The sequence below is a fragment of the Abramis brama genome, assembly GCF_963993115.1.
Source record: "Abramis brama genome assembly, chromosome: 14".
NCBI lineage: Eukaryota > Metazoa > Chordata > Actinopteri > Cypriniformes > Leuciscidae > Abramis > Abramis brama.
The window spans coordinates 35,086,863-35,113,989 of NC_139976.1; the positions used below are offsets into that span (position 1 = coordinate 35,086,863).

General features: G+C 40.8%; 2 protein-coding genes across 2 annotated transcripts in view; both read right to left on the reverse strand.

Moving 5' to 3' along the window:
• LOC311096687 (integrin alpha-X-like) overlaps positions 1-27,127 on the reverse strand; it is a 569,425-nt gene that overhangs the window by 538,393 nt on the left and 3,905 nt on the right. The gene's annotated exons all lie outside the window — the stretch shown is intronic.
• The window catches only part of LOC311096684 (transmembrane protease serine 9-like), a 63,268-nt gene that overhangs the window by 4,604 nt on the left and 31,537 nt on the right, over positions 1-27,127 (reverse strand). The window contains exons 16-18 of the mRNA XM_084135989.1: positions 19,252-19,444; positions 18,211-18,479; positions 17,939-18,084 (exon numbers count right to left, since the gene is read on the reverse strand). Of these exons, the coding sequence (XP_083992115.1) occupies positions 17,939-18,084; positions 18,211-18,479; positions 19,252-19,444 (608 nt within the window). The remainder of the gene's footprint in view (positions 1-17,938; positions 18,085-18,210; positions 18,480-19,251; positions 19,445-27,127) is intronic.

Below are 27,127 nucleotides of genomic sequence, written 5' to 3' on the forward strand. Positions count from 1 at the left end.
CCCCAGATAACAACCAAAAAACGGCAGGCACCTCAACCACCAAAGCCTGTGCGCCGAGCTCGCCCTCCCCCTCCTGTGAGAGCTCTTCGGCCTCTGCCACAACGCCAGGGCCCACACCCTCCTCCATCTGCTCGAGGTGAACCAAAAACAACTGATACCAGCTCTCAGTGATATGTGTTGGGTCCCTGCTATGATAACAGTAACCTTCTCAACTGTTTACAGAACAAGCGGGAACCCAGTGTGCCTGTATCTTTCTCTATTGCTGTTCTATTACAAGATAGAAAGTCTAAGGCCCTCAATAGCTGTACAGCAAACCCAACTAATCTGGTGCCTATTACATGTCAAACTAAGATTGCTGTGACAAAAAGTAAGACTGTTAAGTTAGCACTTTTAAACATTCGCTCACTTAAAAATAAATCACTTCTAGTCAACGACTTAACCACAAACAACCTGGACTTTATGTTTCTAAATGAAACCTGGCTAGAAGACAGCTGCAGTGCAACAGTCCTCAATAAAACATCCCCTCCTAACTTTACTTTTATGAGTGTCTGCAGAGCTGTTAAGAGAGGTGGGGGTCTAGCTGCTCTTTTTAAAGATATCTATCAATGTAAGCAAATATCATTTGGGAATTACCCGTCTTTCGAATATCTGGGTACTGTGTTAAAAGGTGCTCCACACATTTTACTTATCATTATTTACAGGCCTCCAAAATACTCTCCAGCCTTTGCTGAGGACTTTACAGAACTGTTATCAACAATTACCTCAGAGTTTGACTGTTTTGCCATTGCTGGAGATTTTAACATTCACATAGATAGTGCAGAAAACAATATGGCAAAATAAATCAAAACTGTTTGCTTAAATGAGAACACTAGTGTACTATTTATGAAGGCTTTATCCTTAACACCAAGCATATCTGCAGACTCTGTTGATTTTCTCCTTGATTCTTTTAACTCAAAAGTTAAAAGTGTAATTGATGATATTGCTCCTGTTAAAGTCAGGAAGAAGAGTGGCAGACAAAAAGCACCTTGGAGAAACTCAACAGCAGTGCAAATTATGAAAAGACAATGCAGAAAAGCAGAGCGCATGTGGCGGAAGACAAAACTTGTAGTCCATTATAACATCTACAAAGACAGCCTGCATGCTTTCAATATGGAACTAGGCAAAGCTAGACAGACTTTCTTCTCAAATATTATAAACAGCAATTTAAACAACACACGCACTCTTTTTGCTACTGTAGAGAGACTGACAACCCCCCCAAGCCAGATTCCCAGTGAAATGCTCTCAGACAACAAGAGCAGTGAGTTTGCTTCTTTCTTCTCTGAGAAAATCAATAATATCAGAAAGGTGATCAGCACATCCTTGAGTTGCGCTGGGGTCAGACAGATCAGACCACCTGAGAAAGTAGTTACTATGTCTGATTTCAAAGAAATTGATGGCAAAATTTTGGAAGAAACCGTACAGCACCTTAAAACATCAACATGCGCCCTTGACACACTTCCCACATCTTTTTTCAAAAGTGTGTTAAACAGTTTAGAAGCAGATCTTCTAGAAGTGGTAAATGCCTCACTTCTCTCTGGGAGTTTTCCAAACTCCCTGAAAACTGCAGTTGTCAAGCCCCTCCTGAAAAAGAGCAATCTGGATAAGACCATATTAAGCAACTATAGACCGATCTCAAATCTTCCTTTCATAGGCAAGATCATTGAAAAAGTTGTCTTCAATCAGCTGAAAAAATTCTTAAGCTCGAATGGATACTTTGACAATTTTCAATCTGGTTTCCGACCGCACCACAGCACAGAGACAGCGCTCATAAAGATAATAAACGATATTCGCTTAAATACTGATTCAGGAAAATTATCAGTGCTGGTACTACTCGACCTCAGTGCTGCATTTGACACTGTCGATCATAACATACTTCTTGACAAGCTGGAAAACTGGGTGGGGCTTTCTGGGATAGTCCTAAAATGGTTCAGGTCATACTTAGATGGGAGAGGTTATTATTTGAGTATAGGAGATCATAAGTCTGAGTGGACATCCATGACATGCGGAGTCCCTCAAGGCTCAATTCTTGCGCCACTCCTGTTCAACCTGTATATGCTCCCAATGAGCCAAATAATGAGAAAGAACCAAATTGCTTACCACAGCTATGCAGACAACACACAGATATACTTAGCCCTTTCGCTTAACGATTACAGCCCCATTGACTCCCTGTGCCAATGCATTGACGAAGTCAACAGTTGGATGTGTCAAAACTTTCTTCAATTAAACAAAGACAAAACTGAAGTCATTGCGTTTGGAAACAAAGATGAAGTTCTCAAGGTGAACACATACCTTCACTCTAGGGGTCAAACAACTAAAAATCAAGTCAGGAATCTTGGTGTGACACTAGAGTCAGACCTTAGTTTCAGTAGTCATGTCAAAGCAATAACTAAATCAGCATACAATCATCTGAAAAATATTGCAAGAATTAGATGCTTTGTTTCCAGACAAGACTTAGAGAAACCTGTGCATGCTTTCATCACCAGCAGGGTGGATTATTGTAATGGACTCCTCACTGGCCTTCCCAAAAAGACCATAAGACAGTTGCAGCTCATACAGAACGCTGCCGCCAGGATTCTGAGCAGAACCAGAAAATATGAACATATCACACCAGTCCTCAGGTCTTTACACTGGCTCCCAGTTAGATTTAGGATTGATTTTAAAGTATTATTACTGGTATATAAATCATTCAATGGCCTAGGACCTCAATACATTGCAGATATGCTCACTGAATATAAACCCAACAGATCACTCAGATCATTAGGATCATATCAGCTAGAAATACCAAGGGTTCACTCTAAACATGGCGAGTCCGCTTTTAGCTATTATGCCAGCCGCAGCTGGAACCAGCTTCCAGAGGAGATCAGACGTGCTCCTACAGTAGTCACATTCAAATCCAGACTCAAAACACTTCTGTTTAGCTATGCATTTACTGAATGAGCACTGTGCCGCTGTACGTCCGACTGTTTGTACTGTACTGTATTTTATTTTATTTTTCTAAACTGTTTTAATTATTCTTATTTCTTTTTATTATTTTAATTTCTTCTATGTAAAGCACTTTGAATTGCCATTGTGTATGAAATGTGCTATATAAATAAACTTGCCTTGCAGTGTGTTGAAACTCTGACTAAACACCAAGTTAAACCGTGCAAATTAAGAAAGAGTCGTAGTAAATTTGATGCTTTACTGTCACACTTCCTCATTTACATGTAGTGGTGAAAACTGTAATAAAACAATACAGCACTATTCAGTGTCAATTTCTTGAGTAAAATTACATTATGAATGATAATAACATGAATATACAATGCTATTCTCAATGTAGCAGCAGTTATACAGGCTATTAGCATTGCTGTGAACCTGTACACAATGGCAAACATCGTTTTTAACAATCTTATCAAACATCATCTTTTCAACAAAATCTCTACTAATACATGATCTTTAACATGTCTAATATCACATAAATAAACTTACAGCATTGCCTCTATGATGCTTTAAGGTGGATGCAAATGGATTGAACCCTGAGAGCACACCATGTCTGTCTCATTGTTTCCATGCAGTATCATGAAGGACAAACAGGAAGTGACTTTATAGGAAGTGACATCACCAAATGACACAAAAACTCTAAAGGTTAAATTCCTTAAAAGACAACACACTCCCTGCCTGACCTATGTGAGGTCACTATGAATTTATGAGAGTGCCAAACCTTAGATCTCTAGATCAGTCTTTGGTTAGAAGTAGAACAACTTCTGCAATTGGCCGTAGAAAGGATTTTATATTGCCTTGGTCACTTGTCGTTACCTCAACCTTTCTGACATGTCCATCCTTTCCAGGGAATAAAGCAGTGATTCTAGCCATGGGCCAGCAGTTGCGGGCTATTTGCTTGTCCCTGAGCAGAACTAGTTCTCCAACTTGAAGGTTTCTGTGAGGTACTGTCCACTTCTGTCTGTGTTGCAAGCAAGGTAAGTACGTTCACGGCTCCAGCGGGTCCAGAACTGGTTTGCAAGAGCCTGAACTTGTCTCCATTGCTTTGTGTACAGGTCCTTGTCCGAGAAGTCTCCAGGAGGAGGTGGAACTCCTGTCTTCTGTGTAAGAAGCATTGATGGTGAAAGTATGAAAGGTTGTTCCGGGTCTGCAGACACAGGTAAGAGTGGTCGTGCGTTAATAATAGCAGTAACTTCTGCCATTAGTGTGCAAAGAACTTTGTGGGTTAAGCGAGTGTACAGCTGCAGAAACATTGAATCTAGGATTCTTCTGGCAATGCCGATCATACGCTCCCACGAGCCTCCCATGTGAGAACTGTATGGTAGATTGAATTCCCAGCTGCATCCTTGCTCACTGAGATACCTCTGCACCTTTTTGTCCATTCCAAGCTCCTTGCATGCCCCAATGAAATTGCTACCGCAGCCGGAATGGAGCTGTTTCGCAGGGCCTCTGAGTGCGAAGAATCACCTTAGAGCATTTATGCAGCTTGACGTGTCCATAGACTCGATAACCTCGACATGCACAGCTCTCGAACTCATACAGCAGAACATGATCGCCCATCGCTTGCTCTCCGCCTGTCCTCCTCTGGTGCGTCTGGTTGTAACGCACCAGTGTCCAAAGACATCAAGCCCCACATATGTAAAGGGAGGGCAGGTTTTGAGGCGTTCAGATGGCAAGTCCGCTATACGTTGTTCTTCTTGTTTTCCACGTAACTTGCGGCAGGTTATACATTTGTGTAGTACTGAATTGATTAGTGCTCCCAAGATCCACAGTCCTGCTGCCCTGATCGCTTCTTCCATCAAGTGACGGCCTTGATGTTTCACTTGCTCATGATGATGTCGAGTGAGCAGTAGGGAGATGTGGCTATCTTTGGGCAGAATTATTGGGTTCTTTTCAGCAGATGCAAACTGAGAGTGCTTTAGACGTCCACCAACACAAATTAAATTGTCCTCTATGATCGGACTGAGTTTCCGCAAGCGGCTACTTTTGGATACTGCCTGGTTAGCTTGGAAGGCTGACAGTTCTTTTGAAAACGCAGCTTTTTGTGTTGCTTGAAGGATAACATACCTTGCTTGGTCCATTTCATCCGGAGTACGAGGTAAGTCACATCTATGCCAACCTTTGCATTTTCTGTTTTGGTTTGTGTGTTTACAAGATTTTGCCATGTGAACTAGAAATGCTACTCCTCTTACTAGAGATGTGAAGGTGGAGAACCATTGGAATCGGTCAGAGGTAAGCTCTGGTTCTTCCAGGTTAGTAGCACAGCTTTGTACTTGAGGTCTGATTTCTGAGTCTATTTCAGGTTCAATTATCTGAAATGTTTCACTCGATTGTGTTTTCTCTGCAGGTAGCTGATGCAGGAAGGAAGGACCGGTGAACCAAGAAGTCTGCACCAGGCAAGATGCAGGTAAGGATCTTGATGCATGATCTGCAGGATTTTCTTCTGTACGTACATAATGCCACTGCTCAGGTCTTGAGGACTGACGGATACGTTGAACATACATGTAGAATCGCTTTGACTCGTTATAAATATAGCCGAGCACCACTTTGCTGTCTGTAAAGAACTTTGTGTCATCCAACTTTAGATACAGCTCATGCTGAATGAGATCTGCTATCTCTATTGCTAAGACAGCAGCGCACAGCTCCAGCCTTGGGATGGTAGGTTCGGACAGAGGTGCTAGCTTTGCCTTGCCCATAACTAATCTTACTTCAACTTTCCCATCTTTCTGAAGCGCCACAGCACCTATGGCCTTGGTCGATGCATCCGAGAATACACACAATTCTGTGTGCACTGCTTCAGTGAGTGAAGTTGTTGTGTATGTACGGCAAACTTGAAGCTGTTTTAAGTCTTGGAGTGAATCTCTCCAGGCTTCCCATCTGCTTAGCTTGTCTTCTGGGAGAGATGTATCCCAGTCTGACAGTTCAGAGGTAAGTTCTCTGAGAAGGGCTCTTCCCTGGATCGTGACAGGTGCCAGTAAACCCAGAGGATCGAAAATACTGTTGACAGTGGAGAGGACTCCACGGCGGGTGAATGGTTTGTTAATGGTCGATGCAGAGTAAGTGAAGGTGTCATTCATAATCTCCCACAGCAGACCTAAGCTCTGTTGTGTGGGTGAAGTTTCTCCACTCAGATCTAGGTCCTTGATTACTGGAACAGAATCTTCGGGAGGGAAAGCGTCCATGACTGTCTGAGTGTTCGAAGCAAACTTGTGTAAACGGACGTTTGACTCAGCTAGTGAGGCCTGTGTTCGTTGAAGCAAATTGATTGCTTCAGCTTCAGATGGTATAGATATCAAGCCATCATCAACATAGAAATGTCTTTCCACAAACCTGACAGTGTCAGCACCATACTCCTGTGTGCCTTCTCTGATAGCTCTTCGCAGTCTATAAATTGCCACAGAAGGAGATGGCCCATTGCCAAAGACGTGGACCTTCATTCGATAATCAACAATTTCCTTGTTGACATCATTATCCTTATGCCATAGAAAACGGAAGTTGCGATGGTCTTCACGCACCAAGAAACAGTGGAACATCTGTTGAATGTCCGCTAGGATTGCAACCTTCTCTTTCCGAAAGCGTAGCAGAACACCCACAAGGAAGTTATTAAGGTCGGGGCCTGTGAGGAGCACGTCGTTGAGAGAAACACCTGAGTATTGAGCACTGGAATCAAAGACCACCCTGATCTGATGACCCTGATGGTTTTTTTTGGATGGTAGACCCCAAATGTTGGAAGATACCAACATTCCTCCTCTTCTCTCAGTGGCGGTGCTACCTCAGCATGTCCGTTAGTGAAGATCTTTTCCATAAATGCCACATACTGTTGCTGCATCTCAGGTTTCCTCTTCAGGGTACGTTGCAGGGATGTGAATCGGTTCACTACTTGCCTTTTGTTGTTTGGCAAAGGCTGGCGTGGTTCTCTGAACGGCAGAGGAGCTACCCAGCTGTTAGCATCATTTCTGTAGACGTTTGTGTCCATTATTTTCAGGAAAGCTGTGTCTTCCACTGATGGAGCAGGTTTATTATCATGCTCAGTTCTGTTGAACACTGTCTGTCCCAACGTCTTCTCAGTTACTCTGGCAGACATGTTACAGCTTGGCTGCATCTCCTTAACCTGCATGAAGCTTGTGCAGGGTTGAAAGATTGAATGGCGACCATTTTCTAGCACATTGGTCTTGAATGTGTTGACTGTTGGCTTATGTACATTACCCAGGCACACTTCTCCTATTACTACCCAGCCCAGGTCCAGTCGTTGGGCAAAGGGGGCGTTGTTTGGTCCATTGACCTGCTGCCTGACCTTGTGTGCCCTGATGACATCTCTTTCCGAGTAGCAGCAGTATTTCTGCCTCTGGTTCCAGTTCTGGGATATGCTTAGCAATGTGTCAGAGATGAGACTGGTGTAGAACTGCACACGGCGTTGGAATTTCAGACCGGTTATTAATGATCTCATGACACTCAATTAGTGGTGGAAGAGAGATGAGAACTTTTCCATCCAGTGACTCAATCTGAAATCCTTCTGCTTTCTTGCCAGATGTTTCTTGGGTACCAGAGCAAGTTCTGAGATGATATGAAAATGGCTTGCTTTCCACGTCAAAAAGCTCGAAGAACTCTGGTCTGGCTAATGACCGATTGCTCTGGTCGTCCAGAATTACATAGGCTTTTATGGCCATATCCTTGAAACCCTTGGGGTATATCTTTACGAGGCAGATTTTTGAACATGAGCGGCTCCACTGACCTGGACCGCAAACTTCTGTACAGCTTGTACTGACACTGACCGTGTTAAAATGATCTTCTCCCTCCCCGCCGTCCTCTTGTGACGGTGAAGGAGCCTTGACTGCTTGACCAGGGTGCATGGCCACATCATGATATATACTGCCGCATTCAGCGCACTTCACAGAAGACTTGCATTCATTAGCGAGATGAAAGATTGAAGAACAGCATTTGAAACATATTCCTTTCTCCTTGAGGAAGGCCTTTCTATCGTCGAGGAGTTTGTTTCTGAATGTTCGGCATTTTTTCAGAGGGTGTGGTTTATTATGCAATGGATAGATTTTGTTAGGGTCATCATTGACTACACACACATCTGTTTTGTGCACTGAGATGGGTTTGTTGGTATGGAAACTCTTCACAATGGATCTATCTGGTTTTGTGGGTGTTGTAGCACTGCTTTGATACATAAAGCTAGGGTCGTTTCGCTTCTTTGCCTCAGCTCAGAGCACAAAAAGTTACAGAAATACTCAAAGGGAGGAAAGTCGCCATGATTGTTTTCCTTATACCATGACCCAGAAGTCACCCACTTGTCCTGAAGCCCATATGGAAGTTTCTCTACATTAGGTCCAATTCCACGTGAAGTGTCGAGGTATAACAGACCTGTTAGATAACCATCTTCTTTAGCACCTTGGATTTCCATTAACAAGTCTCTGAGTTCACGTAATTTGGTGTGATCTTTAGCAGAAATCCTAGGAAAACTGTCCAACCGCTGAAACAGTGACTTTTCAATGACTTCTGGCGCAGCATAGCACTCACATAGTCTGTCCCATGCTTTATATAAAGCAAGATTGGGATTGCTGACATGCACAGAGCGGATGCGCTTCACTTGTTCGCCAGATTCCTTTCCCAGCCATTTAGTCATGAGGTCTAATTCTTGAGTTGCTGTGAGGTGAACTTCACGAGCTGCACTGGTAAATGAGGAATACCATGACCGGTAATTCTCTGGCTTATCATCGAATTGGTACAGTCCTGAATTAACAAGGTCTCGTCTTGCTAAATACTGTGCCAAAGGCTCTGCATGAGATGGCGTGCCAGCGAGAGGGATGTATCGAGGAACATATGACTTAGCATGTGCGTTCATGATGGATCCTGTCCTTCTGACTTCTGACTTCATCGCACCCACAGACAGACCAGGTAGGTTTGCTGCAGGTAAGTACAGCACATACTATCAGCTTTCTCAGACTTCGGCTTGTTGTTGATAGACTGTATACGTGAAATATGTTTTGCAGGCGGGCTCCATGTTATGAAACTGTTATGTGAGTCAGCATTGAATGAAGGAGCGACAGGTAAGCCTGATAAGAGCGGAAAGGGAGAATGACTCTGAAGGTTGATTTGAGAATTGACATATTCACTGATACGTTCAATTTTAACTTTCTCTGATTCAGATCCTCCTCTTTCAACTGCAGCATGCATCGCAAGTTCAGCATCTTCCAGCACTTGTGCTTCCAATGCTATTCTCAATGTAGCAGCAGTTATACAGGCTATTAGCATTGCTGTGAACCTGTACACAATGGCAAACATCGTTTTTAACAATCTTATCAAACATCATCTTTTCAACAAAATCTCTACTAATATATGATCTTTAACATGTCTAATATCACATAAATAAACTTAAGGCATTGCCTCTATGATGCTTTAAGGTGGATGCAAATGGATTGAACCCTGAGAGCACACCATGTCTGTCTCATTGTTTCCATGCAGTATCATGAAGGACAAACAGGAAGTGACTTTATAGGAAGTGACATCACCAAATGACACAAAAACTCTAAAAGTTAAATTCCTTAAAAGACAACACAATGATTCTTTAGTTATGTTAGAGTAACTTCAAATGTTGATATCCAAAGATGATGTATCACTGCTTTAATGTCTTCAAATCTCCTCTTTCTTAGTATCAAAATAATCCTCTTTTGATTTTATAATCAATGGTGTACAATATGTTATGATAAATTGCATCATGATATTTTTACCATACTTTTAAAGACTGCACAAATTCTCCATGCCACCATGAACATGCAAATGGATATAAGATGGAACAAAGACTTTCTCCCGGTCATCTTTGATTGGTCACCTCAACAAATGGGTGTGAACTGATATGACCTTTAAGAGTGTCTGATTAGTTCAGATCTTGCCTCAGTCTCTTCAAGCCTACATTCTCCTGTCTTCTTCCGGCAACTTCATCTTCAAGTTAAATTCCTTGGATTCAACGTGGACCACACCAAGAACCCAAACGAATGCTTAGCGCACTCCAGGCGAAATCATCAAGAATCTCAAGAATCTCCTGCATCTGGACTTGTTCAGTAACCGAAGTCAATGCAAGTACCCATTCGCAGCCTTTAGATGCGTTTCTAAGTTATTGAGCCCCTTTAAGGTGACCCTGATTCTCTGATGTTTCTCGTAGGTTGTGGTTAAATGATTGTAATCTTGCCATTCTCTTCTCTTCTCTCTCTCTTTCTTCACTATTCTTCACTTTCTTGATTCTGTATACAATCTTTGCTTAGTTTAGTTGTGTGTGTAGCCTACCGCTGTTTCGTTAATTAAACCATTATATCGACACTTTATTGTCTCTGTGTTTGCCACATATCGAAGTCACTTAAACATCTTGATCTAGCGATACCTATGCTATTACCCTGCTAGTACTTTATTTACTTTAGTTGGAAATGGTTATTCTTTCTTGGCCAGGAAGATAATATATTTCCTAGAATTAATAATTGATTATGCTTTCTGTTCATTGGATGAACTGATTAAATAATTGTACTATTAATTGACCCTTCGCTAAGCCCCGCCCTCCTTAGTTACTGTTGTTACGCCTGTCAAGCTTTTGCGCCTGGCACGTCTATTACAGTATGTATGCACTGGTTTCAGACATTCCTAAGGAGATAATTAGTCATTTTTGTCGAACAGGTGAAAATATGAGAGAGCAAGACTGCAGTATGCATTCGAGGGCTATATCCACGACATAATATGCAAACGATTAGAGGATAATTTAATCAAAATTGAAGCTAAAGCCTATAACGTTAGGTCCCAGCGCAAGCAGCCGCCGCCTCATACGCTGATCATTCAAATGGGAAACACACAAATTGAGGAACAGCTGTTCATGCACAGCAGGGTAAGTGAAATGTGAAAATATTCTAATATTTATAAATCAAACAGCTTATCCATAAGTATTGTGGAATAAACACAAGACATTAGCCTGACCACTTTGCAATGATAACATTCTCCCGCTTATATTTTTAGCACGCCAGGCTAACGTTACTGCTCACAAGTCGTGGGTCATATAAGTGACTACTGTTATGAACTGATTAATTTTGCATAACGTTACCAACCTTTTCCTTGGAGATCTCCGGCAAGCCCCGTGATGTTCCCTCCTTTTACTAACTAACGTTACCTTTTACTTTTACTAGAACTAACACCGGGAGAGTCGCGATCGGATTGGGGTAACGTTACTAGTTTGGCCGTCGATTAACAAAATGCTGAAATATATTTTTAAGTAACGTTAAGTTATGTCAGTGAGCCTCCGTCTTGCCTTTAATCACACTGCTTGATCCACGAGCTGGACAATAACTTTATTCTAGAGCTGCTATAAAGCCAAAACACTTTACTTTTAATTTCCTATTATCAATGTAAAGCTGCTTTGGAACAATCTACATTGTTAAAAGCGCTATATAAATGAAGATGACGCCCGGCATTTCTCCCCTTGGGTTTTAGGTTTCGGGAAGGGAACAAAATCCACCACCCCGTCCAAACTTTTAGGATACCGGGTATCAGATTTGCACAATCCATACGCGCAACGCTTCGGCATGTTTCCCTCTCGCTCGAAAGCTTGCCAGACCTCCCGCGCCTAGTTACGGTTGCTAAGCCACGATTGGCCAGTGGCGGTTTTCAGGCGTGGCTTAGCGAAGGGTCAATTCTACTGTCAATTCTAAAAATAATTAAAATATTTATGATTAATTATAATCCGTTAAAATTAATTAATTATATATATATATATATATATATATATAGAGAGAGAGAGAGAGAGAGTTAATTTTCTACAATTAAGTGAACATTTTTAGGCACTATAAATCCATTTTGACTGTTTTTGCTCAATTTTAACAATGAAAATCAGAGATGGTCTTATTACTAAGAGATACCAAGTTCAGAGGTCAAGGTCAATGTCCGGTTGCCATAGAAATCCTGAAGATTGCACATGCGCATCATCTAAGAAACAACATCTATGCAGCAGTTCATGTCAGTTTTTGTTGCTGATTTGAAATATATAATTTAAATGTGAATGTGCCAAGCAGTTTTTTCGCTTACACACCAGCGCCTGCGTCCGTAGCCTACCCGGTACGTACGTTTTGACAGCTAGTGAAGTGATATCAAAGAACCATAGCAAAGAACACATTCTGAACGTACTAGAGTAATGGTACAGCCCAAAGGGGCTGTACCAATCATTAGTCATTAGATTATTTCATTAATAATCATTAGATTATTTCCTGAATTGTTGGTATGTGATGGTAATACTTCATTTAAATACATACAATTTTGGATAGGCTAACATTATTTAAAATGACATCTCATAACCCATATAGATATCACACTGTCAGAAAGTTTGGGAATATTCGCTCATAATTTATACACATATAAACATGATATAAACATATAAAATGATATCAGAGTTTTAAAATCTAAATTTTAAAAGAGAACAATACATAATGGTTGTTTAAACCAATGAGCATTAAGTTCATTAAGTTGTGTCGTCAGCAAGTCTTTCCCATCATGCTTTTGATCAGCGCAGTCAAAAGGACTCTTTATATACTACCTCTCTTCATTGACTGGCCAAAAAGTAGCAGACTGAGGACAGTGGAAGCTAGGCCTAAAAATTCAACATGGTGTTTGGATTTCATTTGGATTGTTTTTTCATCACACAGCATCATTCCACTGACATTTCTTCAATTTATCCTCATCTCTGCAACTACAGACATTAATCTACATTATTTTCTATAGGGCACAGCTGATTGGTTCCTGCCGTATCAGTGGCCAATGAGCTCGCTGCTCAACCTTCAAATACTTAGTATTTGCCCTAGCAGTGCAGCGCGCTTTCGGAAATCCTCTAAAATTCAACATCTAAGATTAGTGCGTGGGTTTTTACGTTATATCACTGTGTTTTGTGTAGTCTGCTTAATCAATTCCTTATGAACTAACCATTCACAAGGTCTAAATCATGTGTCATGTCAGCAGTCCTGAATTAATGCTAGAGTGAATCACTAGCATTAGCAGCTAGAGAATGTGCATTTTGCATTTATGCTGCAGCAAGCAGGCAATGTAAGAATACAGAGAAAAGCTTTTCTGAACTCTATAAAGTGAAAGGCTTTATTTGTATCACATATATAACAGACCCACAGCAATTCCTAGTATTTTTACAGCAGCAACATTTATAACAATCAGATTGCAATGTTAACGAATATCAACAGCAGTAGCAGATGTTGTGGTTAAGTAGACACTGTATGTGTTTGCTAAATTGAGTCCATGTGTCGGCTAATGAGTCGATCATGAGATGTAAACATTACCATTTTTAAAATACAATGTATTCACCTTATTTACATACGAAGTACGCGAGCAGCTGCATTTTCAGCAGAATTATATTTGGGCATAAACTATTTCATAACTACAGGACGAACAGTGACGAATGCTAATGTCGGATACCTTTCGTATTAAACTCACTGCTCACACGTAGAATGATAATTTTCATTTCAACTACCTGTGCAAGGCAGATTCATGTATTTCTCAAATGAAAAGCAAGAGCACCACAGCGATGCTGTATCATTTGCCAAACTCTCCACCGGGTATGTGTGTGCGCGCGCTGGAGAACATCAGGATTCTGTTTGCGGCACGTTTGCAGAGGTGGGCGTTTCGATCACGGACATGATGTTGATCATGTGTGGTGGCCATCAGAGGTGTTTATTATCAGTCAGAATAACTCACTACTCAACGCAGACGTATTTGCTTAACAACAGGAGTGTAAATAGGAGACTCATTGCAGTTTGCACAGCTTATTTATGTAACGGCACTTTCTGAGATTGCATGGGCTAAGATGAGTGAGCAGTTTGCACACTCTAGCGACTATATATGTCATTCATTGAATAAGTGCTCATGCTGTGGTGAGGACAGACAGTCGGGTGCAGGCTGCGAAGTTCAGGAGTAATGTGGGATTCACTCTCAAATTATGTTGTTGACATAACCATTGCATGGGACAGATATGAAATGCCAAGTAGTAATGCATTAGCAATGTAACTCAGACAATAGATATAATAGAATATCAGCTCTTCTTTCCAAATATCGTAAAATAATGACTCGTAAATCTAATGTCGTGGTACATTTCTATTCTATTGGTGGACACTGCTATACAGCATCTGGATTAAGCACCTTCACTAAATTTCGGGAACTCTGGGTTCCAGAACCGGGATGGGCATTCACGTTTAAATATTAACCTTTGCTTAATCCACGAAACAACAAACCATGCCTTATTAGTTTAAGAAGGTGTTTTACAATCTTGCATTTGATGCAGGAGTAAAATAATAGCATACAGCAGCAGAGATACGTATTAAGATACAGCAGCATTGCGCCTTTTACGTTAGGTTACTGTGTCTAAGCATAGTGGACACTTTTCAAGGCTGATGTTTAATTTTGCGTGCATGTTCGGGCTCGGTCAGCTGAATACTCGTAGCCATACTCCCGTTGTCCAAATGACTCCACATTTACAAATAGGGTAACAATTACGATTTGTAGGTAATTTTGTTACCTACAAATTTGACAATGACGATTATCAAATGATGTTAAATCATCATACTATTTGCTCAGGTGGTTGTGGAGGGTTTCTTTTCTCATCTCTATTAGCCTGCAACGTGTTACCATTTGTTAAAGCCACACATAATACGCATTCTAATTGGATATGTTTGAGCTTTCTGCTCAGGCACACATACTGTAGTCACAGGTCAATAGAATTAAGCCATTCGGCAAAGCAGGCCCAGGTACACATAGTCTAATAGGCCACTAGAGCCAAGCCTTACGGCCCAGACTACTTAGTTTAGTGGCACACATACACTGGTATGTAGGCACATAATGTAGAACTGTAGAAGTCCCAAGGGACACCACTTGAAAAAAAAAAGGGTACACTAGTACACATAGGGCTACACTGCGAGATGCTTCACGCGCCTTATATACACCTCATGGCAGCCCACATTTAACGGCTAGATCTGCTTGGGGGAATACTGCGTAGGCAGATATAGTCTGCCAAGACCAAGCATACGCCCCATTTCTCATACTGAAAACTAAAGAGCCAGACACATATATATAGCATTCACACGTTCCTATGGCTCTTTGGAGAAGCAGCAGAAAATGTTTTTGGCGGTAGATCTGCTGGGGGTGGGGGATTTTCTGATGTACAGTATACTCGGCTTGTATTGTATTGTCAAATATCATGTCACCTGCTCTGTTGGGGGGTGATTCATGTACGCTATATTGTACAGCAGAAGCATGTATTACATGCTTACAGCAGTGTGTTGTATATGTATTGACCGTAGCAAGTCCTGTGCTTGCTCTGCAGCAGCAGCGTAGCAGACCTATTCTGCCAAGACCAAATATATCAACTTTGTCATACCCATTACCATGCCAAACACTCTAGAAATATATATATATATATATATATATATATATATATATATATATATATATTAGGGGTGTGCAAAGCAGCCGGTATTTGTATCTGTATTTGTATTTGTTGAGGGGGGAAAAGTATTTGTATTTGTATTTGTATTCGAGTAAAATTCAAAATAGGTGTAAAAATCCAGTTTTTTTGCGTTACACTTCTAATTTACATTATAGTGTAAGTATTCTTTAATTATATCTATTATAATAAATATAGATATGCATGTGTAAAATATTTTTTTCAAAACTGCATTCATATTTAATTTTAAAATGGCTTTTTAAACCTGCTAAGAGTTATCCAGCCAATAATAAGCCTAGAACTGCTTTTCTGACGGACTGATATTAATGACATAATGACGGCTTTTTATTTCATTTCTCATCTCCATAAATATATCTAAAGCTAATGCAAGGGCTAGAAATCAATTAATTCTTTGCTGATACTTCCTCGTCATCACGGAGAGCGCAGTTCGCACCGCTTTCTCCTTTCCACAAGCGCTTGTTCTCTCGTGGCGTTTGTCGTTGCTATGCAACCGTGAACATAGGCGCGCCTGGAAAAACGAGCGCTCTGCTCGCTTGCCGCGCGCCTACATTTGAAATCTGCACGCGCAAAAAACGCGCTATGTGAGCGAAATATTTCCATATGTGGCTCTTTCCTCCTATCTTATCAACAAGTGGACAGCCACCACATCAGCAGCACCGCCGGTCGCCATGTCTCATGAGGAAACGCAGCTTTTTGATATAAAGTTTTTCTTGTTCCCGAATACAAATATTTTTAAAGTATTTGTTCGAAATAAGTATTCGTAAAAAACACACTATTTGTGCCTTTCCGAATACCGTATTCGGGTTCGGCTCCACCCCTAATATATATATATACACACTCACCTAAAGGATTATTAGGAACACCTGTTCAATTTCTCATTAATGCAATTATCTAATCAACCAATCACATGGCAGTTGCTTCAATGCATTTAGGGGTGTGGTCCTGGTCAAGACAATCTCCTGAACTCCAAACTGAATGTCAGAATGGGAAAGAAAGGTGATTTAAGCAATTTTGAGCGTGGCATGGTTGTTGGTGCCAGACGGGCCGGTCTGAGTATTTCACAATCTACTCAGTTACTGGGATTTTCACGCACAACCATTTCTAGGGTTTACAAAGAATGGTGTGAAAAGGGAAAAACATCCAGTATGCGGCAGTCCTGTGGGCGAAAATGCCTTGTTGATGCTAGAGGTCAGAGGAGAATGGGCCGACTGATTCAAGCTGATAGAAGAGCAACTTTGACTGAAATAACCACTCGTTACAACCGGGGTATGCAGCAAAGCATTTGTGAAGCCACAACACGCACAACCTTGAGGCGGATGGGCTACAACAGCAGAAGACCCCACCGGGTACCACTCATCTCCACTACAAATAGGAAAAAGAGGCTACAATTTGCACGAGCTCACCAAAATTGGACAGTTGAAGACTGGAAAAATGTTGCCTGGTCTGATGAGTCTCGATTTCTGTTGAGACATTCAGATGGTAGAGTCAGAATTTGGCGTAAACAGAATGAGAACATGGATCCATCATGCCTTGTTACCACTGTGCAGGCTGGTGGTGGTGGTGTAATGGTGTGGGGGATGTTTTCTTGGCACACTTTAGGCCCCTTAGTGCCAATTGGGCATCGTTTAAATGCCACGGCCTACCTGAGCATTGTTCCTGACCATGTCCATCCCTTTATGACCACCATGTACCCATCCTCTGATGGCTACTTCCAGCAGGATAATGCACCATGTCACAAAGCTCGAATCATTTCAAATTGGTTTCTTGAACATGACAATGAGTTCACTGTACTAAAATGGCCCCCACAGTCACCAGATCTCAACCCAATAGAGCATCTTTGGGATGTGGTGGAATGGGAGCTTCGTGCCCTGGATGTGCATCCCACAAATCTCCATCAACTGCAAGATGCTATCCTATCAATATGGGCCAACATTTCTAAAGAATGCTTTCAGCACCTTGTTGAATCAATGCCACGTAGAATTAAGGCAGTTCTGAAGGCGAAAGGGGGTCAAACACAGTATTATTATGGTGTTCCTAATAATCCTTTAGGTGAGTGTATATACATATATATATATATATATATATATATATATATATATATATATATATATATATATACATACATATATATATATATATATATATATATATATATATATATATATGTGTGTGTGTATATATAGATAGATATAGGGTTTTGTCAATGCAAATATTTTTGTGTGTCTTTTCATATAAACTTTAAAAACTGTATTTTTTGGCATATATGTGTTATGAAGTTTATATGTTTGAGTTATAGCACTGGGGTCGATTGCAAATCTGGTCGGTAGATCCTTTCCTTAAAATTATTGTGTAGTTTGCCTCCTAAGAGGTTTTTTTTACAGCGTTATTGTTTACCTTGTAAACACAAGTTGAACAGGGTTTGTGTACCTGACATGAGTCCTTGCCTCCTTCCAGTCGACCAGAACAGATCATGTTGTCTGTTATACTTCCAACTCCATAGAGACAGTTGCACTGTCTGTTACCAATTATAGGAATCTCCACTTCCTGAAGAACTTTAGGGGATTGGAGGGACACTGTAGGAAAGACATGAGAAGTTATTTACTCTACATAGGCACAAATTAACCTGTTTTGAATGGGATTGTGAAAGGCATTTCATGTTGAGTTTAATGTAACTAAGTTAAACAGGAATGAATTCTCACCTCCTTCACTAATGTCTCCCCATCCAGTGATCCAGCTGTCTGTGCCGTTGTTAAACACACTGTGATCAGCTGCTAGACACACGGGTCTGATGTAGTCAGTGAAGGTGACGGGAGAGCTCAGTTTGAGCAGAGCGATATCATTGTCTTTCGTAAGATAGTTGTAACTGGGATGTTTGACAACTGCCATCACATCTCTGAAAACTTCGTTCGGGTTGAAGCCTTCCTGGGTCTGTCGCCCCAAAACCACAGTTGAATAATAGATGTAATAACTGAAATATAGAAAAATAAAGAAAAAAAAAACAAAGTAGTCAAGAAGAGTTTTAAACCTGTAAAGCCTAACATATTAAAAATAAGTCAGAAAAATCTTTTTTATTTAAAATTTGTTTTTAGCGTTTATTGAGACATTAGACAAAATATTATAAAAAATCTCTCTCTTTGAACAGACTACTTGCATAAAATGTAATAAAATATCAGTTGTCACTCTATATCTGCCAGTAATATGTCTTACTAAGATAACATTTAAATGCTTAGTTTTATGATCAGAGCTCTGTAGTTCTAAAATATATTATGAAATGCAATGTAATGATTGAGAGGTGAACAAATAGCTGATGGATCATATTTGATACTTACATTTGAACAAGATAAAAAAAAAAATAAAAAAAAAATTAAATACGGATAATTAGGTAAATCTAAGCAGCTTCAGTCCAGTAAATGTTCATCTTGAAATATTACTAACAATACTTCATTCTTTATTCTTACATTTATACTGTCTAAAAACAGCAAAGATTTCATGGACCACAAGCTAAAAGGGGACATTTTTACAGTTATACTAAAAGGCCTTTATTTATTGAAGATGTATACTAAAATAAAAACAAAACAAAAAGGCATTTTTTCAGCAAAGTTTTGATCATGTTGGCCTTAGAAATTTGCATATCAAATATGATACATTAGGCTTTAATAAGGTTAAATAAATTCCTCAGTCAAAATGTAATCTTCTCAAAGCATCTACGAAAGCAGAAGTATTTAGTTGAATGAGTTTACCTATCAACACAGTGGGCAGCAGTCAGCACCCACTGTTTGTTAATGAGAGAACCTCCACAGAAGTGTCTGCCGTCCAGAAGAAGGCTAGCCTGCCACGGCCAGCGTCCAGCTGAAGCGTTCTGACCTCCTACTATCCTGCTGCTGCTAAATATGGTTCTTCCACACACCTGAGCACTGGGAAGATCATCTGAGGCTGCAAACACAAAAAACACAATGTTGTTTTACCCAACTTCTCCAGCAGTACTGCTGCAGACAGCATCATGCACCTCATTTGATGGAGGGGCTCAGGTCAGGAAGCAGACAGACTGGCTAAACCGACCGTCTGCTAGCGGCCTATCGTCACCAAGGTCAGATAAATCCCATCACACAGAGCCTCTTTCACCTAGCTATCATCATATAGAGACTGTGTCTGTTCCCCGAATTTGGAAATCCAAAAAACGTTTAAACCCATCTAAGATTAAAAATTTAATTGATGTTCAACAAATAAAAAACAGCTATAATACAGATGAGCAAATGCTAAAGCTTGGGTTGCTGAATATTCGATCGCTTACTTCAAAAGCACTCATTGTTAATGATATGATTTCAGATAATAACCTAGATGTGCTGTGTTTGACAGAAACCTGGCTAAAACCAAACGATTACATTACTTTAAATGAGTCCACCCCGCAAGATTACTGTTATAAACATGAACCTCGTCTGAAAGGCAAAGGGGGAGGTGTTGCTGTAATCTATAGTAATATTTTCAAAACCACTAAGAAATCAAGTTTTAAATATAATTCTTTTGAAGTGTTAGTACTTAATGTAAAAATATATAGTATAAATGATAAATCACGTTTGAGATTTGTGCTGGCTACTGTATACACGGCACCATAAAGATTTTATCAAAGAATTTGCGGACTTTCTATCAGAATTAATATTGACTGCAGATAAAGTACTAATTGTTGGTGATTTTAATATACACATCGATAATGAAAAAGATGCATTGGGATTGGCATTTAAAGACATTGTAAACTCAATTGGAGTTAGACAACACGTGTCAGGATCTACTCATTGTCGTAATCATACACTAGATAGATCTAATATTATCACACGGAATAGATTTTGATGCCGTTGAAATTCTGCAGCAGAGCGATGACATCTCAGATCATTATCTAGTCTCGTGTAAACTTCATTTAGCCAAGGCTGCAAAGCCGACTCCGTGTTACAAATATGTGAGACCTATCACTTCTGCTACTAAAGATTGCTTTATCAATAATCTTCCTGATCAGTTTCATCATCTCAGCATCCCAGATAGCTTAGAAGAACTCGATACTGCAACAGAAACTTTTAACTCTCTCTTTTTCAGCACTTTAGACACAGTTGCTCCGTTGCGCTTAAAGAAGATTAAAGAAAATAGTCCAACGCCGTGGTACAACGAGCACACTCGGGCCCTTAAGAGAGCAGCCAGAAAAATGGAGCGCAACTGGAAGAAAACAAAACTAGAGGTATTTCGCATTTCATGGAAAGAGAGCTCGATTGCTTACAGAGAGGCCTTAAAGGTGCATTAAGTAACTTTTCATGTTAAAAATACCCGTTTTCTAACCCATACATGCTTAAACAATTGCCTGATGGGCTGAATGAGCCCTTCTCTGATCACTGAGATTGTCTCTATAATCCTGTAAAGTAAAATAAATAAGAGGGATTCGGGCCGGAATTTTAGACTGGGCGTGACGTCATGCGCGTTCACGGCACGCTCACATAGCTATGTCTGGCAGGTTTGTGTATTCGCCGGCATTCTCCGTAGAAGATAGATTGTAAGAGACCTGCTTGTAGTTCATTTCAAACACCAGCGCAAACTCCACGTAAGATAAAAAAAAGAAAACTTTTGTCTAGTGCAACCAAAAGGGCCAAATTGGACTCAGACAGGCGTCGGAATAAGACGAGAGTAAACATAGGGAAGGCTTTCAACAAATGGAGAGATCTCCGGTCTGCTCTAGGGCTCAAACGGGATGCTCAGTTGGCTTTTTTCTTGATAAATACACATGTTGTGTATAGTTACCCCTTTTTTTGTATTATAAATGTATGAACTAGGCCTACTGTGACCTTGCCCAGGGACAGCAGTTGAAAAGTATTGACACATTTCACATAAATGTTCATCAGTGTGTATTGTCCCTGTCAAAATATCTACTAAATAAATCTGCACTACATGTAGTTTAATGATTTGCTATTCGATTAAAACAGTTCAAATATCTTGAGTGTGATAAAATGCTGATATATAAGTTAGATAATTAGACACAAATTTTGAGCAAATTACTGCTTAATTAGGATGTATTGCTATTGTTACAAACTCTTATGATTTGCAAGGTCAAAAGAGGAAACATTGAAGTCGTGACACTATTTGGTGTGGTTAAAGTGGCAAAAGACAACATGGCAACAAAATAAAGCGGAAAAAGATAATTTATTATACATAATAAGTGAGATAACTATACAAAAGTAAAAGATAATAATAATAGTAATAATATTGAACTAATATAAACAATGAAACAAACAACAAGCGGCTTATAAATCAAAAAGATACTAGAAAGATAAATAAACCAAGAGTAATGAGAGGACGCTAGTAGTGAAGCCAAAGAAATGAAAGTAACAAAACAAAACTCATTCTAACTCGTAGTTAAACCTCTTACCTAACTAATAAACAAAAGAAAAGAAAAGACAACAACTCTTCGGCGTCACACGCCCTAACTTCCTTACTCTGTCTCACAAACAAAACATACAGAGGTCGGCGTTCACTTCCTTACCTGATGTTCTATACAGATCGAGTTACCTATGTGTTTGTAATGTAGGTCACGTGACGTATAAACTGTCCTCTTAACTCTATACTCTTTCCGTAACACGCCAAACAAAAATCAAACCTGAACGAAAAGGGAAAATACAAGGCAACAACAAAACCAAACGGCAGAAAACAAGTTGCGTCCATGCTCTCTCTCAGCGTCCTTTTAACTGCTGCCGAGGAACTCGATTGGCTGCGGTGGAGGTGACGTCACGCCACTGATAGCAAACGATAGCCCTCCAGCAAACAGGAGGTGGAGCAAACCTAAGAGCGCGACAGAGAGAGAGAAAGAAAGAGACACACACACAGGCACGCACAACCACTCAGGGACGTAACACTCCCACCCTTAAGAACAAACCTGTTTGTAAAAAAATAAATAAAATAAAAATGAAGTAATTAAACAAAGAACATTTTACACTCTCGAAAGAGCATCCGCCAAAACATTTTCAACACCCTTTTTATGTTTTATCTCTAAATTATAATTTTGGAGCACTAGCGCCCAGCGCATTAAACGCTGATTTTGATTGTACATTCGAGATAAAAACACAAGAGGATTGTGGTCTGTGAACACTATGACGGGAAGATTGCTAGAACCTAGATAAACTTCAAAGTGCTGTAGCGCAAGCAAGAGAGCTAGTGCTTCTTTCTCAATCGTAGAATAATTAAGCTGATGCTTATTAAACTTACGAGAATAATAACTAACAGGATGATCTATACCATTTCTATCTTCTTGAAGAAGAACAGCTCCAGCACCAACGGCACTTGCATCGACTTCAAGCTTAAACGTGTGTGTACAGTCAGGGGCAACAAGAACAGGTGCATTACATAAAAGAGTCTTCACACAGTCAAAAGCATACTGACACTCCACAGACCACTCAAAAGGTTTAGACGGGCTGAGCAACGCAGTGAGAGGATTAACAACTGTTGAGAAATTTTTGCAGAAACTGCGATAATAGCCAGCCATACCCAAGAACCTTCGTAACTCTCGTCGAGTGGTAGGAGCTGGAAATTCCGCAATAGCCATGACTTTAGCCTCCACTGGTCGCACTTGGCCCTGTCCAACCTCTTTACCGAGATAAGTGACCGTCCCCCGACCAAACTCACATTTTGCTAAGTTGAGGGTTAAATTAGCTTTACGAAGCCGTTCAAAAACTGTTCTCAACACACACACATGTTCCTCCCAATCCACTGAATAAATAACCAGATCATCAAGATATGCACTGCAATTCGGTACATCAGCCAGAACAATATTTACAAGACGTTGAAAAGTGGCTGGAGCGTTTCTGAGACCGAAGGCCATCGATGTGTACTGAAGGAAAGTATCTGGAGTTACAAATGCTGAAATTTCTGATGCTTGTGGAGTCAGTGGTACTTGCCAGTACCCTTTAAGCATATCCAGCTTACTAACAAAACGTGCCGAGCCAACATTATCGACACAGTCCTCCATTCGCGGCAAAGGATAACTGTCTGGGACTGTTACGGCATTCACCTTACGAAAATCGGTGCAAAATCTAAACGTGCCATCAGGTTTAGGAACGAGAAGACACGGAGAGCTCCAGGGACTACAACTAGGCTTGGCCAGATCATTCTCCAGTAAATAACTTACTTCCTGACGCATAATATCTCTTTTAACTGCATTTACACGGTAAGCATGCTGCTTAATAGGACGAGCACCATTTATAGCAATATCATGCTGCAAAACATTTGTTTGTTTAGGAACATCACTAAACAGACAGTGAAAATCAGATATTACATTAACAATGTCAGTTTCCTGGTCCATAGTTAAATGATTAAGATAAGAGTGTAGATCATTTAAAATCTCTGAGTTGGGTAACCTTGCGCTCTGCTGAGGAGGATTGCGAAGCACGACACCATCTTCGTCAGCCCCCGAAGTACCAGAAGGTGGTAACAGTTCCACAGCGACTGCGACAGAAGAGACAGCGGGCCCTGCAGTCTTCTCTGAAGCTTTGACCGCAGAACTCTCCCTGGCATGATAAGCTTTCAACATGTTTATGTGACAAACACGGGTTTGACGTTTCCTATCAGGTGTGTAAAGCATGTAATCAGTTTCACTCATTTTCTGTTTCACCACATAAGGACCAAAGAAACGAGCCGACAAAGATGATCCAGGAACAGGCAAAAGCACCATCACTTCATCACCAGACATAAAAGAACGCGCAACTGCTTTCTGATCATACTTACGTTTCATACCTTTCTGAGCATTTGCTAGAGAATCTTTAGCTAGCGACCAAGCAGTATGCAAACGATCTCGAAATGTACTTACGTAATCCAGTACATTAGTGTTCGGAGTTGATTCAGTGTTCAAAATGTGTTCTTTAAGAACTTTCAAGGGTCCTCTCATTTGATGTCCGAATACGAGTTCGGCTGGGCTGAAACTAAGAGATTCTTGTACAGTCTCTCTTACTGCAAATAAAACCAAGGGAACTCCCTCATCCCAGTCTCTAGCAGTGTCCATACAATACTTCTTAAGCATTGACTTAAGTGTCTGGTGAAAACGTTCAAGTGCGCCCTGGGTCTGCGGATGGTACGCACTTGAAACTCTGTGAGAAATTGCCAAAGACTCCAGTACTTGCTTAAAAAGTCTTGACAAAAAATTCGTGCCTTGATCACTTTGTATGATTTTAGGGAGTCCGAAAGTGGAAAAGAATTTTATCAATGCTTTGATAATCACAGGTGCAGTGATTTTTCTTAATGGAACTGCTTCCGGAAATCTAGTAGCCGCACACATTATGGTTAACAAGAACTGGTTACCAGATTTAGTTTTAGGCAACGGTCCAACGCAGTCTATAATCACATGTTCAAACGGCTCAGCAATCACGGGTATGGGAACGAGTGGAGCAGGACGAATCACCTGATTCGGCTTCCCAACAGTTTGACAAGTATGACAAGTACGACAGTACTGAACAATGTCTTTTTTTAATCCTGGCCAAAAGAAATGTTGCAATATCCTATTATATGTCTTAGTAATTCCTAGATGACCAGCAAGCTGGTGATCATGCGCTAGACATAACACATGTTGACGATAAGGAGAAGGAACAACCACTTGATATACAACATTCCACTCCAAATCGTTAGTGTTCGCGCACCACTTTCTCATCAACAAATCATTTTCCACAAAATAAGCAACTTTCTCATCCTTAGCCACATCAAGAGAGATAACAGAATTAAAAGAAGTGATGAGAGACTTGTCGTTTTTCTGTGCAGCACTAATTTCCTCTCGTGACACAGATAATGTTAAGGTATCCGCGTCAGACACATTTACACCGTTGTTCTCTGACTGTGATTTCTTTTTCTTTGAAGTAGCACCAGTACACAGTGGTTCGTCACCAACAAAGAGAGGAAGAAACAGAGTGTCAGACAAATCCACCATATTACCCACTTTGCGCGACTGAGCACGAGTGACCGCACATGCGGGAAAAACGTCAGGGTAATTGTCAGACAAATCTTCAGAGTGGCTAAACGTGTCTGGTTTATCCACAACCTCTAACACAGGCAATATTTTCCCTCCAGCCAGGTCATTTCCAAGAATAAAATCAACGCCCTGAACAGGCAGAGAAGGACGTACCGCCACTCTCACGAATCCCGTACATAACTCACTCTGCAAATGTAAACGATGTAATGGTACATTTATGCAACTCATTTCAATGCCTTGTATGATTACACTCGAACCACAAAAGGTATCGTCAGACAACGGTAACCTATCTGCCACAATAAACGACTGCATTGCACCTGTGTCTCGGAGCATCCTTATCTCTTTCTGATCCTGATGATTACCAGTTAAAGAAACTAACCCTTTCAAAATAAAAGGTCGGTAACTGTCATCAATTTTCTCCTCACTAGGTACAACATCAGATGGCTTAACAGCTTTCAGAAATCCTACAGTTTTAGTTTGTGACTGTTGTTTGCGTTTTAACGTCAAACAGTCCGCTATCACATGGCCCTGTTTATGACAATAAAAACATTCACGGTCCTCTCTAGTACGAGGTGGGCTGTGTCTGGAACGTGACATTTGGTTTTGCAAAGGAACAGGCTGTGACTTTTCTGGGCGTACGAATGCAAAGACATTTTTGTGAGTTAAAACAAACTCATCCGCTAACACGGCTGCATGGGACAATGAAGTTACTTTCTGTTCATTAAGGTAAACCACAACACGATCAGGCAAGCATCCCTTAAACTCTTCAAGAAGTACAAGCTCTCGCAACTCGTTAAAGTCACTCACTTTACTGGCTGTGCACCATTTATCAAATAAAATCCCCTTGTCCCTTGCAAACTCCACGAAAGTCTGGGTAGCATTTTTTTTATGTCCTCTAAATTTCTGCCTATATGCTTCTGGGACTAGTTCATAAGCGCGAAGAATAGCAGACTTCATAGTCTCATATTTTAAACCTTCCTCTAACGATAAAGTAGAGCAAACCTCCTGAGCTTTACCAATCAATTTACACTGTAACAATAAAGACCAGATTTCCTTAGGCCAGCGAAGCGAAGTAGCGATGCGTTCAAACGCATTGAAATACGAATCTACTTCTGATTCTCTAAATTGAGGTACTAACACAATGTGCTTACTTATGTCAAACGTTACCTGGGATGAATCAGAGCGCGGAGGAACTTGAGAGGGCTGCCCTGGACTCGACTGCGCAGCTGAACCGTCAGCAACCCTCCTTGCTTCCAAATCAAGCTGTCGCAGCTTCACCTGAGTCTCAGCCTCAATTTCGAGCCTGCGTACCTCCAGCCGCAGATTCTGCTCAGCCTGACGTGCTTGGGCTTTCTCCTGTGCCTCATATTGCAAACGGGCTAGACGGACTCTCAGCCGCGCGCCGTCTCTGGAATCAACAGAACTTGGAGAGAATGGATCAAACGGGGACAAGCCGGCCTTAGCATCGGCGCTCACCTCCGCCCCAGCACTAGCTCTACCACTCCGCTTATCCTCATCATCCATAAAGTTGAGATTTGCCACTGCAACGTCACCAATAACGACATTTCCTCCCGCCTCATCATCACCCACAACATTTGCCATAGGAAGAACACTGAGCTCTCTTAAACGCTGTA